The 13,916-nt window shown below is 44.4% G+C and overlaps 1 protein-coding gene across 1 annotated transcript in view; it reads left to right on the plus strand.

The window, feature by feature from the left end:
• Nucleotides 1-11,075: 11,075 nt before the first annotated feature.
• The window catches only part of LOC131294141 (putative mediator of RNA polymerase II transcription subunit 26), a 105,872-nt gene continuing 103,031 nt past the window's right edge, over nucleotides 11,076-13,916 (plus strand). Inside the window, exon 1 of the mRNA XM_058322186.1 lies at nucleotides 11,076-11,225. Within this exon, the coding sequence (XP_058178169.1) occupies nucleotides 11,076-11,225 (150 nt within the window). The remainder of the gene's footprint in view (nucleotides 11,226-13,916) is intronic.

Raw genomic sequence — 13,916 nt, forward strand, 5'->3', positions numbered from 1 at the left:
AAAGAAATGAACGATTATCAAAACTAATAATTTGCATGCGGCATGGAACCCCCCGCGTGCAGCATGAAACCGACATAAGCGGTCGGTCGGCTCGGGATCCATCTCGGGCCTGTCTCTTCCACGCAGGGTTGCCCCGGTTCCCAGCACTTGGCACTTTTACCGCCCTTGTGGGTTTGGAAGAAGAAAACGGATGGCGCGGGGAGTTTATCTCTCGTTTAGGGGTTTGCTGTAGCAATTGCTTTTCGATGACTGTAATAATTTAAGCTGCGGCTAATCCCAAGTTTAGAGTAAATTGTTGGAGTCAGACGGACAGATTTTTCAAGCTAAATAATACTTAATTATTTCCAATAACACCATGATGGGTTGTGAAGAATTTTACAATTTCATTTAGAAAACAAATCACTTTAGAGGAAAATTTATTTTGTACAAAAACGTCTTTCGGCGAAAATCAAGGAAAACTTACACGTGTTCACGAGCTGGTCGCTTGCGATTGAAAGGAGAAATAGAAAAACTCTGCTACTAGTGATCCATTTCACAACAACACCTTGTCCGACTGCCGTTCAATAGGAGGGAGGACGGGGGGGTGGGGGCACTGCAGGGAGGACCCATCGCAACAGGCAGCACATACGGTCCACCCTGCACACCGCACGCGCACGGCATCAACGCGTGGCCAAATGGATTGGATACGACGCACGATCCCGGAACAGGCATTATCTACGCTCTTTCCCGCGCCACTCACCCATCCGAAGGGCCCAAGCCACATGGACATGGTCTTCATTATGGTGTGCCTTCATTTTATTTTTCGTTGCCTCGCTCTGCCTCCACCACCACGCTGGCCAGTGGGAGATCGCTGCTTTGCATGAGATAGCATAAACTGGTACATTCACACGTGGCCTTCGGGCGACGCGCGGAAGGAAAATAAAAAATAAAAAAAGCAAATCCAAAACAGTAGGGAAAAAAAAGGAAAACCGAACATGGAACGGTCAGCAGATGTGAGTATGCATGGCGGCCAAATGGTGGCAGCCACCAGTACGCCATCTCGGCGATGATCCCGCGGCTAACCGTACAATGTTGACCGCTCCCGCTTCTTGGGCTGCTCTCGGGGTGCTCGTGTACCTCGATGTGCCCGTAATGGGTGGTTATGTGTGCGGTACACCTACCTACTTAGGGTCGTGATATCGCTCCGATTCATTCTCCACCACAATTGTACCACATTCATTGGGTATCATTATGGTGAGATTTAGCATTTCGCTTTAGCTAATGCAGTTTTTTTTTCTTAGAACGAACAAAACAGGAATCATAGAAAAGTGTAGATGGTAGCCCTTTTGGATATGTCGATTTGATATATACAATAGAGTTTATAATTCCTGTTTGAACAGAAGGAGAAACCAAACCAACACGTCTTACAAATGCCAAATCTATGCTTTAATGCAAACTCAGTCTTTTGCGGTTAGTTTTACTGTGGGTTTTAATTTTGCCTGATCATGAACCTTAGAACAGAAAAAGATGTAATATCGACAAATAAATTTAAGGAAATCTTTACTATAAACGCTTATTTCCCGTATTTGAAGTCAGGCAGTAAACCGTACTATTCCAAGTGTACGTGAAGAATGGTTTTATTCAACTGGACTCTAAGTGGAGACGGAATTCAAAATGAACCTGACCAAGAAGGAAGCTGTAGAAAATAATGAAATTACCAATTATGCCAAGAAATTCATCTTTTACTTCATGGAAAACATTTAAAACGGCATTAAACTTGTTACGAAGATTTTTGGCCAGAAGAATGCCCAGATACAATGGCATTTTTATTATTTCTCAAAAAAGTTGCTTGTCTTATCAAATGCGTGAATTTGAGAATTTACTTTTGAATGAAAGAAAATGAAGAATATGGATTTGTGGGAATGATGCAATAGAATTATCTGAATTGGAATTTTTTTGAGAAACGGCCACCAAATGTCAGATTTTCGTGTTTTTGAAGTTAAAATATAAAATATTGACAGACAAGGAGAATTCTCTGGTTCGTTAGATGATAGTGCCCGCATGTCCGCAAAAGTAATGGTTAGCAAAAGTAATGGTCTGCACACAGATATGTTTACATAGTTATAATACACTTACTTTTTAATTTTCAAAATGTTTAACTAAAAGAATGTATCCGGTTTTTGAAAGATTAAATAATTATTAGATCAAAAAGTAAAAATTAAACTACACGTCAATTTTGTTTATAGAAAATACTACTCGTGGAAAATAACTCTTTGACGAAACTTCGCTAAGATGATTTGCTACATGAAATATGGGATTGAAAATAATTTGATTTTTGGCATTTCAAAAGTGGATTCAATTTTTAGCAACACTAACCTATGAAAATTCGGAGCGTATAGACTAAAAAAAAACAAAAATACACTATCAACAATTCGGAACATTTTGCCACGGTCGCAATGGAATGTTCGGATAGCAAACCCTATATGCCTCTCGTTAGCCCAATTTAACCACCAGAACTCACGGCACGGAAAACGAATCGATTGTAAATAGTTGGTTGGCCAATATCACCACAGCCACAGCCATCGCCAAAACGGCGTTCGAATCCACTGGGAAAATGGTCAAACGGAACGAAACACACACCGAAACCGAATGAGTGTTTGTGTGTGTGTGTGTGGGCTTAAGAGACAAATTTATGAAACACATTCCACAATTTATGGTACACTTCTCCCGCGAGCCGGGAATGGGCGAGGTATAGCGGAATATGGTGGCTACCGAAAGGGTGGTTCGAGAGTCCGGCCTCCAAATAGCTCGAAATGACCCCATCCATCAAGTGGCTCATCCTCACTTTACCGCCGGTGGACGCAGTTTATCGCCCTTCCCTCCGATGGCCGGCTGGAGGCGTGTTTGCGTCCTTGTGCGAGTGGAGGCGATGGAAAAGTCGGTCGTTCGGTTTGTCCATCAGTTTTTGGGGGAGGATAACAGGGTGATGGGAAGTAAAAGTGCCTCAAGATTGCCAAAATGTCTTCTTTTTCTCCGGGTTTGCGGTTGCAGCGTAGTTTGTTTACGAATTAATCTTCCATTGCTTACGGACGAAACGGTTATTTTCGGTCTTTTTTGTTTGCCTCATTTGTGTTTTTCTCCACTTCCGACGAGATAATCGTCCTCCGTCCGATTCCGGAGGGAGGAGGAGAGAGAGAAAGAGATGATTACCATTACGGCTCCATTCCGGGCTCCATCCGGATGATGTCAGCATAATCAACAGTTACATCCGAAAGCGGTCGGTACCTTTGTCAACGTCGTGGATGGATAAAAGCCATTTGCCAAGGATACCTGAATCCTTAAGGGTGACTCTCGACGCAACTGTCTGGAGCGAGGGCAGTTTCTTTGCGAAGTCCCCATTTCGAGATCAGTGTCAACAGTGGCATGGGAAAGCGGTAATATTTGTTCTGCCATAATCATAAGCGTAATGGAAGAATTATCCTTGCTTCGTTTAAGATCCTAGGATCGTCGGCATCCACCGTACCTTAATAATCTTCGCTCGATAACACCGTTGATATTTTAATTCCATATTCATTTTCGTCTTTCTCTGGTGCGCTATGTGGTTTTTTTTTTCTATCGGCTGTCTTGTTGGTTTAGTCATCCCGGGACAATCTCCCACGAATCTTTATGTCTTCGGTTTCATTACTTTTGGGTTGAGGTGGAAAAGAAAAGATGATTTCTTTCAAATTAAAAAATACGTTATACACATTCTTCCTCGATGCAACATTTGGGAAATTCTTTTTTTTTCTATTTATTATGATTTTTTTTCCTTTTTTGTTTCATTTCTACCACTTGAACCATTTCCATTCCCATCACTCCACGTCAAGCGTCACGACAGGGAAAAGATCTTGAGGCCGAAAAATGTTTAACCATTCCTTGTGGTTCGCGGTGAGAGTCCTTTATTTTGCCTCCTCCCCTCGGTACGTTTGAGGGAAATTTGAAACCACTCAAAACCAGACACCGAAAGTACACCCGATTGCCCCGAACCAGAAGTGGTCTGCAGCCATTGACGGGTAGTGATATTCGTGCATGTGCAGGATGAGGTAACGAGTAATGCACTGGAGGTATGGAAGTAATTTGAAAGATTTTTCACTTCATCACATTTCTACCGCTGGTGCTTGTGGAAAAATATTTCCCAACTCGAACTGTGTGCCTTCGATTCGAGAAAAAACTTGTGGGAATTAATTATGTTCCTACGATCATTAATAGTACCGTTTTAAACGCTTTACGCGAAGTCTTAAATTTAAAATACGACAAATATGTATTGTGTTATTTGAAGGAAACAGTTTTAAATATTTTTACCAACCAATATTTATCGATCTTACACGTGCCATCTTCAACGAGCGAAAATTGTTTACCACTTTGTACCTTGAAAAACTGGACCGATATAAGTTTGTAGCACAACACAGACGCTTGACGTTTATCAAGATATACACGCCCGAAAACGGCACAGAACGGACCAAATAACTTCCGACCGACGAAAGTTACCCAAACCTAGCGCTTATCACTTCCAACCGGCGCTGCCCGTCCCCGAGGACATCCGGAAAGGATTCCGGGTGTTTCGAAACTGTAAAACCCCGGGAACGTGCACCAAACAATGCGGTGCGATTTGTGCGCATTTGTGCAGCCGTTTATCGATTTCGGAGATTCGGGCGGATTTTCAAGGTTTCGCTACTTGCTTGCTTGCTTGCTTGCTTGCTTTAAAAACTTCCCTTTCGGCCAATTGACACTCGCCGGACGTGAGCTTAATCGAGCTGAAATTTGAAACACGATTCTAATCCTCCGGTGTCTTCGTTCCTCCGGTTCCGGCAGATTGATTCACGCTGGACGCGTGGAGGATGGTTGGCCGCGGTCGAGCGGAAGGAAGATGGTAGTTTGTGCCAAAATGTGTTCCACCCCGATAAAGAAACCGTAGACGGAAGCGTATGGTGAGTTTAATTTGGATATGTGGGAGAAGAAATCGTGCGTAGCGTTTGGTGCTTAAATCAGATGAGAAGAAGTAGTGTAACGTTTCGTGGATGATACAAAAATATTATAAAATTTGCCTTTCGAAAGTACTTCTTTATTTCCACTTCATGATTTCATGGTTATTGGACATTTTGTGAGTCTATATAAAACAGTTTCATTGTATTCGAAAATGATGTTCAACTGAATGATCAATCGATGATTTAATTTCTTTTACTTTCTACAAGAGCTCCGTAAATCTAAACTGTGGTCGATAATTTACCGATTCATTTTTAACATAAACGAAAACATCGAACGGCTTCGTTCGTTCATGTAAAATCGCATTAAATTGTACTTTAATTATGCGCAGAAATCTGTTGCTATTGCTATTTCCTGTCTTGCCAGACCGTAGCTTTGCACATAAAAAAGGATCATATCTTCCAAATCATCATCATCATCATCATCTTCATCGTGATTGTCGCCGACGGTGGCGTCTCACTTACAACCAAACTGAGACGGTGCACAACCACATCCGCACCCACATTTGCACAATTTCAAATCCCGGGGAAGAGATGAGGTTTACTTATGCTTCGTTTTATGCGCAGCATAATCGTTCCATGGCGTGAGGGAATGTGGAAGGGTAGCCCGAAAGGATGGGGGTCAGCTCGAAACGAGCAATCTTCTGTGTGTTTATGTAAATACCTGTGTACATAATAACATCACTTTATGCTTGCAGGGTTGCAGCATGGCTTTCCCGAGCAGTCCTCAAACCCTCGCTGTCTGGTCCCGTCGGTTCTTACGACCGTTCGGATCGCTTTTCCTCCGTTTTCCCCGTCTTTGGCACAATTGTCTGCTGCCGTCGCGTATCCTTGTTCCTTCTCAGGGCCCTCATCGGTTTGCGCCATTGCTTTGCCCATTCAGACGTGCTAGTGCGTCTGGTGTTGGTTGTAAATGGAGTGCCAGTCCCCCCCGGAACTGGTTCGGGTTGGTAAAGGTAAAGGTGGATAAATCAGGTGTGAGTCGAGGGACCTTCGGTGGTTGGTGGTGTTGGTGGCGACGAATTGCATCCCGGAGCAAGATGCAAGGATGGCAAAGACGCACACGGCTTTAACGGTACAATAAAAACGTTCCGTTTTGATGGTTTGGTGTTGGTGGTGGAACGTTTCTACCGAACCGGGCAAGACAGAGATGGGAGAAGGTTGATTGTTGATTCATCATAATGCTTCCCGTAGCTACGCAGTTAATACCTGCTCTTGGTGGAGGCATTATTTTGCGCAACATGGATTTTCTATCCCATCTGCATCTTATTCCATCTGTTTCTTCGAGAAAAATTTATATTACGGTAAGCAAAATGTTCAATTTCTGTTTCATTACCTCCGTTCCCTGTTTCGTAGGGGGAAGGAGCGTTAAGTTATCGTTTTCTTCCTTTCTATGCTGATATTTGAGATGTAAATCTACGTAATTCGGCGATTCTCATGCATCGGTTACGTGTTCTACATTTTCCGGATTAAAACAAATTCGTTTCCATGCTCTAACAAAAATTAATCTCATTTTGACAACTTATGCATTTTGTTAACTAATAAATAATCAGCCAAATTATGTTGTATGCTGATGTGTTGGACGTTGGATTCTTTAAATGGAATTAAATAAACAGGATTTGGCAATCAGTTGAGAATCACTGGCGTAAATGAATCAATTTGTGCGAGATGCAAACAAACCGATACAAATAATCGCTTCATGGTCATTTTTATCTGTTGCCTGAAAGCGAATTTGCGATCATTTGTTGCTCCTCCTCACCCAGCCTCTCCGCTGCCCGTCTCGTCCGGACCACACACCAAACAACCTGTAAGGCTAAGTAGTGTGAATCGAATCGTAATCGCGCACCATCGCCGCTAATCACATTCCCGGAACGATGATGTTTCGGGCTAGCAAAACTTCGCCAAACTTTACGTACCGCGGACGTACTTCGAGTGGTCTTAATTGGCCGTAATCGGGAGTGTAATTGCGGGCACATATGATTTTCCGTTTTGTTGTGTGGCCCGGGTGTGTTCGTCTCTCTTTTACTGCTCCCCACAATTATCGCGGTGTTTTTTTTTTTGAGGCAGTGGGATTCGCGAATATGGTGGTAGTAAAAATAAATCATCGAAACGGTGTACCGATGACGACGATCCAAGACAGCGCCGACGACGATGAACAGAGATGAATAATAAAGAAGAGCGTACAGCACCTTGGCAGTGTGCTGGGCTGCGGAACTGAAAACAGGTTTAGGACGGGTCTAGCAGTGGCGGTGGGACGGGGAGCACGGTATGGTTGCGCGAAGAGGAGTGGAAAACCAGTTACGAGTAATAAGCAAAACAAAACACCGAAATGGTCGAAACGAAAACTCACCCAAGAAGAAGATGAACGGTGGGGAGGGAGGGAACAGCAGGAGGGAACGAAAAACTAAGCATCCCACCCGTCCCAACCCTCCGCTGCACTTGCTCCACACGATGGAAAGGAAAACCAACACCAAGCAACAAATCATATGTTTTGTATTTTTATTTACCAATCGGAGTACAGCACACGCACACCACGAAAAGGGGATGAAATTATGCTACCGTCTATGCTGCTTCCACGTTAGAAAAGGAAGCATCAGCAACAGCATAAGATTGTGGGTGGTGTACTGGAGAGGCATGGCAGTGGAAAGGGACATTTGCGGACGGACCGCTTCGAGATCGATTATTCTCTTCTGTGTTCAAGTACAGAACTCACACCAATACTACATCACAGGATGCATTTTGGTTTCGTTTGTGGACGCGGTGGGGATGGAAAACGGGGCATGTTTATGCACTGCGCGGTGCATATTGCGCACGGTGGTATGTGTAAGCTTTTTACTACGCACACTAACAACGTACCTTTTGCAAATCAACGCGAAGTATTGCGGTCTGCAAATATTTAATTTTTTAAATCGAACGATGAAAACTTTTGTTTGTTTTTACAAATTAAAGCAAACAGTTTATGTTTTTGTTTTATATGTTTTGCTTCTCAGAGCAATGGAAAATATTGGAATGGTATTTTCCAATCATTCGATTTAAAATAAATCTTCAATTTTATTTTCATCTTATCTGACTCCTTATAATCGCTGTTTTAAGCCTTTATTTTATCAATGGATAACATCGATTCTACTATCTATACCACGCAAATACTGTTGCGTCAAATCGGTCACCGACCCGGGCAAGATTTGTTTAACTGCGCTGATACCGGCTGATAGTAGCAATCAATTTCGCCCCTCAATGGTCTTATCTAGTGACCCACAGGAGTGAACCCTTGATTCATTCCCAATTTCGAGATGATGGCTTTGAAAGTCACGCTCGTGTTAGTGTTGTTGTAAGTAAACTGTTTTCCCATATTTTACATCAGGTGAAATTTAAACATTCACGAAACTGCCCAATCGTGATTCAATTAGTGACTTGAATCACCGAAGAGGCATATGAGGGATTCCTTACGAGAGTCTCAACGATGCACATCACTAGTGCGCAGCATCGCCGTCACGCACACACCGAGGCGGGGTTTTGTTGATGGTGTGCGACGGAGCCAGAAGTATGCCATTTCGGTCGCACGGGACAGCTGATCGCCCGTCGCTGGTGATTCGCGGAACGATGCGCGGGGGTGGACGTCGCGGCGACGCGCGTTCGCGAGATGGAACGGTGAAACCGCGAGTGTGTGCGAGTGAACGCATCGGCATGATCGTATCACGTTGTGGGGGTGAGCGAGCGAGCGGCCGAACGTTCGGCATCGAAACGCCCGAAGCGGCGCACGAAGAAACCGGACCGACAACACAGTCAGCTCGAAAACATCGGAGGAGCGTTCAGTCTAAAAACAACGCTTCCGCGGAACGGACGGAAAATCGTAGAGCGCCGTTGTTACGCGGGCATAGAGAGCAAAGACCATTTTTCGCAACGCAAACTCTGTCGCATCGTCGGCTGTAGGACACACAACACTGTTGTTTTTTGTTTTTCTTTGCGTCTAGTGGTTTTATAAGTAGAAGCAGCAGCATCAACCAGCAGCAGCCAAAGGAAAACCGTCCCGGTGTTTCGGATCCTTCGCGCACGCATAGCAGAAAAGGACACGGCGGAAGCAACGAAACGGATTGCGTTTCGTCAAACGCAGTGCACAAGCAGAAGCCATCACAAAATGACGCGAGTGTGACACAAGTCCAACAAACAGTTCTATCGTTCGTGTATTTCCGTGCGTTACGTTGCCAACTTTTGTGTTAAAGGTGAATATTGATTGAAGAAAATGGTCAAGTCTTGCAACGATACGAACACCATCGGGTTTCGCAGGAAGAAACACACAGTGTACTACGATGTGAATGGGTTCGATTGGGAGAACATGGTTCTTCCTGTTGAAGCTGTGGTGACTTGGTGAATTTGTGCCGAAGAAAATATTACACTGAACCAAAATCTTCACGATTGTCAGATGAACGTGAATTTAAGTTGTATAATGATAAAAGTGGATTTTTTTTGAGTGTTTTGCAAAATGCGAATTGTGATATACAAAAAATTCTAAAGATGCCCAGGACTGTGTTCAAAGTGACTAAGATTTTCGTTCAATAATGTTGGGCAGGATTTAGATCAATTCGCACGAATAATTTATTTTTTAAATGAAACTTATTGAAACAAGCAAGAGTGAAAAATTTTTTTTGATTTTTTTTTTTCGCGGTGTTTCTTTGAAAAACGTGGTGACAAACATTTTTGCCAAGAATCCTACCATCAACGTTACTTGACATGAAGTTTACGTGCAACAACTGCATTGCAATTTATGTCTAAATTTTGATTTTTTCCCTTTTTTTGTTTTTGGTTCCATGATTATGTTGTGTTTTTTTTTCGACTTCATCCCAAACAGGAAATAAGACAAAAGTCGAATGCAACAAACATTTCAAAATGCAACCAGAATTTTGAAGTTGTATATATATTTTTGAGAACTGCACTTCTTTCTGGTCCCAGATGCGAAGGCAGACGAGATTGATGTTAAGCCGGGCGGAAGTGGCGTGCACTGATGGAGCCAAGTTTGTTATCGATAGAGGTTTCAGCAAACAGACCGGCGCTTCTAACTTCCGGTAACAGGAAGTGCACGTTAGGCATGGCGCTGGGCATTGCTATCTGCGGAAGCGGATCGATTGTGGTGTTGGTTAATCTGTTAAAAACTCCAAGTGAAGAACAAATTCAGCTGCGTTCTGGTTTCGATCGATACATTTTTCGATAGATTTTTTTTAGTTTTTGTTTGAGGAACTGCGGACATTAGCGGGCATTAAACGATGAAAACCAGGAAGCAAGAATGAAGAATGAAATAAGAATGGTGATATCGTATCGCAGACTTGTGCTACGCAATCTCCTGCTTGTGTGTTATTTAAAGCTGATGAATATCGTAATCAATTTTTGTTTTGTTTGTTTTTTCTTTGAATTTTAGCAACAACGAATTTTTTGAAGCTAGAAAAAAGAGGAGAGAAGAAAAAAAAACTTGGTTTCATTCTCCCGGAAGCGGCGAAAAAACGCTCAGGTGACGTCGCATTATCAATGAGTGATGAAAAGAAGATTAACTTCGGGCGAAGAAATGAAAACGACTCATTCGATGGAGGCCAGTGTTCTTAGTGTGCGCCAAGGAGTGTGAAGGTGGCTCAGAATCGAGAAGAAGAAGAAAAAAAAAATAGAAGTGATAAAACGTGTGCAATTAAGAAGGGTGGAAAAAAGCCAACCAGCAGCAAAAGAAAAGCCAGTGCCCAAAGGGGAAAAATAATACGAAAGATGCGCTAACATCATTCCGAGCATTGATTACAGAAAAAAAGGTACATCCGCGAAAGTGCTTACGGCGTGTTAAGGAAAGAAAGCTAGGCGAAAAGGGAATCCTCTGTGAGTTGAGCGTCCTCTTCTGGAGTGGTTCTGGAAGAAGAAGGAAAGTGTCGTAAAGGTTTAGATTTCGGTTCGCCCCGTTTGAAGAAGGAGCTGCAAGGCAGGGAAAACGCGGCCAAGGCGGAAGTTGAGCGAGGCGGAGAAAAGCGCGGCCCAGTGTCCTCGGTTCGGTGCAAGTGTGCAGGAGAAGAAGTGAGGTGGTGCCGGGTGATTGGGGGCGCAGTGATGATCCCGCAACACAATCAGGTGATCAGTCCGTTGTCGCACAGCGAGATGGATACGATGGGGGCGCAGCAGCAGTTCGCGACGCCGCCCGTCTTCGGCTCCCAGATGGTGGATAAGAACTCCAGCACGCCCTACACCGATGCAACGCAGGTGAGTGACCTCTCGCACACCACGGACGGTTTGGGACGTCCGATCCTAGCCTACTATCTGCATCAGCTTGTGCAGCTGCATCTCATGCAGGTTGATCGTGTCCCCCCTCCCCACCGCACGGTTTTCCCCACCACCTCCGCAACCACCAGAAAGTGCTTTATCTATTCGCGCGCGTATGTGAGATCGCCTCTGTGCGCGTGTTGTTTTTGTGGCTTCATTTTTTTCGGGGTGGTTCTGTTCACTTCGTTTTCTCTTTTTGCGTGTGTCACACTTAGATTCTGTTTTCGTGCAGAATCACCCACGGTGGGTTTGGGTGAAAAAAAAGAAAAAAAAAATAAATGAAAGATAGAAGCACTTCTCGATAAGGCAAAATGCGATGGGTGACGTGCTCGGGTGACGGCAATAGGTTCGAGTTCGTTCGCTCGCGGGGGAAAATGGTTTGGGATGGTGGGATGGTGATAAGAGAACCGCGAACTAATTTGTGGCGATCGGCGAGCGTGTGTGTGTGTGTGAAAATATGCGGGGGGAACGGTGGGTGGCTTATCAGTCAGCGTGATTCTCACGTAGACAGTTTGGTGCTGGTTGGGCGATGGGTTTAGAAAAGTGAAAAGGCAACGTAGCGGCAAAGTCTTTTTATTTTAACTTCTTAGTGTCGAGGGTTTACAGTTGTTTTTTTTTTGCTTGTCGACTATTTGATTAATGTAGTGTAAAGTGTTTGTTCCGTTTAGCAAAACAGTGAAAGTTATCGGCCCCAAACAACTTGTTTGTTTGATGTTGTTAAACAACTGATGGCCTTTGGGTGATTTCTGGAGCAATGAATTCTTTAATGAGGTCGTTCACACGTAACCGTTGATTGAAGCAATGTTCCAAAATTATTTCCATGGGACTGTCTCATGTGTAGGATTTTCCACAATGTGGTTAAATTATTTTGTTTTTAAAGCGCATAACAAAACATACAAAATCTCGCATGGTCAGTTCGGTTGGCTTGCATGTCCAGCGAATTTCAATCTAATTAAAGCGAAAAACCTCGACACGAACAGAAACAACGCCAGTAGCTTGTTGTTAGTAAAATTTACGGACGCAAGAGAAAGAGGAAAAATGCGAGACAGACCATGGTGGTACATACTGTGCTGGCCTAGCTCCAGTTACAGGACCAAACGAAACCGCTACAGCAGGAAAGGGAAAAGAAAATTCTCCATTCGGCCGGAAATAAATCAAAGATGCCCGAAACACTGATGGCACATAAATTCCACACCACGTTGGAAAAATGGACATCCCCCCCATCCCGCCCGAGCCCGAGAACCTCTGCCCACTCCAGCCCCGTTGGGTTGCGCCTTTCAACGTTGATCGTTTTGTCACAGATTTCCGTGCATTTTTCCCCCATTACCACGGTACGTTTCTTTCCCCGCTCAATTTCCATTTGGTCATTCGGGGTTTTTGCTTTCCATCCGCGTTTCGGCTGGTTTTAGTTGTTGTTGTTGCTAGCTTTGGTGGTTCTTTGGAGTCACGGAGAAGGGCAGCCCAGCGCCAAAAGAAGCTGACCCGCTCCCGGGGACGCAGGACGCCGGTGAATCGATGCCCATAATTTATATCGTCTAGATTAAAACATAAATTTCCATATCATCTTCGTGTGACGCGCGGTGGCAAGGGTGGCTTGAGCGGTCGGTCATGTCCCTCGTGGCGAGTGTTTTTCCTTTTTTTCCGAACCGGGGGCCGCTTCTTTTCGGTAAGTTTTTCCTTCTCGGACCCCTTCCCGGTTTGTTGGAGACACGGTTCTGGTTGGGAGTTTTTCGGCGGTGGAAAGTTTTACCCATCCGCTTTCCCTCGGACCTCGGATGGCGAGGACACGCAACGTGTCGCCTCGAAAGTTTTCCTCCTTGTGTTAAATGTTTGGCGGTGTTTTTTTCTTCTCGGTTCGGGTCATTCTCCTTTTCTTCTCATTTGATTTGATTTTTCCTTTTTCGTGTTTTTAATATTTTCCATTGTGACCGGATTTATATTTTGTTTTTGACTTTTGGCTGATCAATGCTCCCGGTGGCAAAAGAAAGGAAAGGAAAATTAATCAAATGGTGGGACCGGTCGAAAACCAATGGTTTAAAGCACCTAGCAAAGAAATAGCACCCTTCCGAACGGAAACTCGTCGTAGGTCAGGGTAAAGTGCGAAAAGTGTGCAAGCGCGCCGCACGGAGATCCGTTGAAATCCAATTAATTTTTCAATCTTTTCCCAAAACGCGCGTCCTATTCGGGAGGGGACGGGATGGCTTTACGAGCAGCATGGGGGGGAAACTTTTTCCCTCTGCGACTTGGGTTCGGGCGCCCGGCTAGAAATTAGCATGCAGCCACGTGCTGCACTGATTTCGCCAAACCCCCGGTATCTTCATTTCCTTTTCTCCCGCCGCCGTACGCTTAGGTGGGAGCGTTTGCTTTGGCTCGCTGGCGCTGAAGATTTTGTTTTCCGGCGTTAAGTACTTCTAGCGCCCCGTTCGCTTTTTTCTTGCCTCTTTCATTGCCGAGGTGGGCAGTTTTTGTATAATCACCGATGCTTCCAATGATTCCGGTGTGGAAAATCGTTTGCGAGACGCCTAAGTCAACACCGTCTTCTTCGCTTGGGCACAGCGTTTTCCTTCTGTCTAACATTTTTATGTACGCTCGCGCGCCATTTGTGCCGTAAAAAGCTGGCAGTGAAGAACA

Source organism: Anopheles ziemanni, chromosome 2 (assembly GCF_943734765.1).
Source record: "Anopheles ziemanni chromosome 2, idAnoZiCoDA_A2_x.2, whole genome shotgun sequence".
Taxonomy (NCBI): domain Eukaryota; kingdom Metazoa; phylum Arthropoda; class Insecta; order Diptera; family Culicidae; genus Anopheles; species Anopheles ziemanni.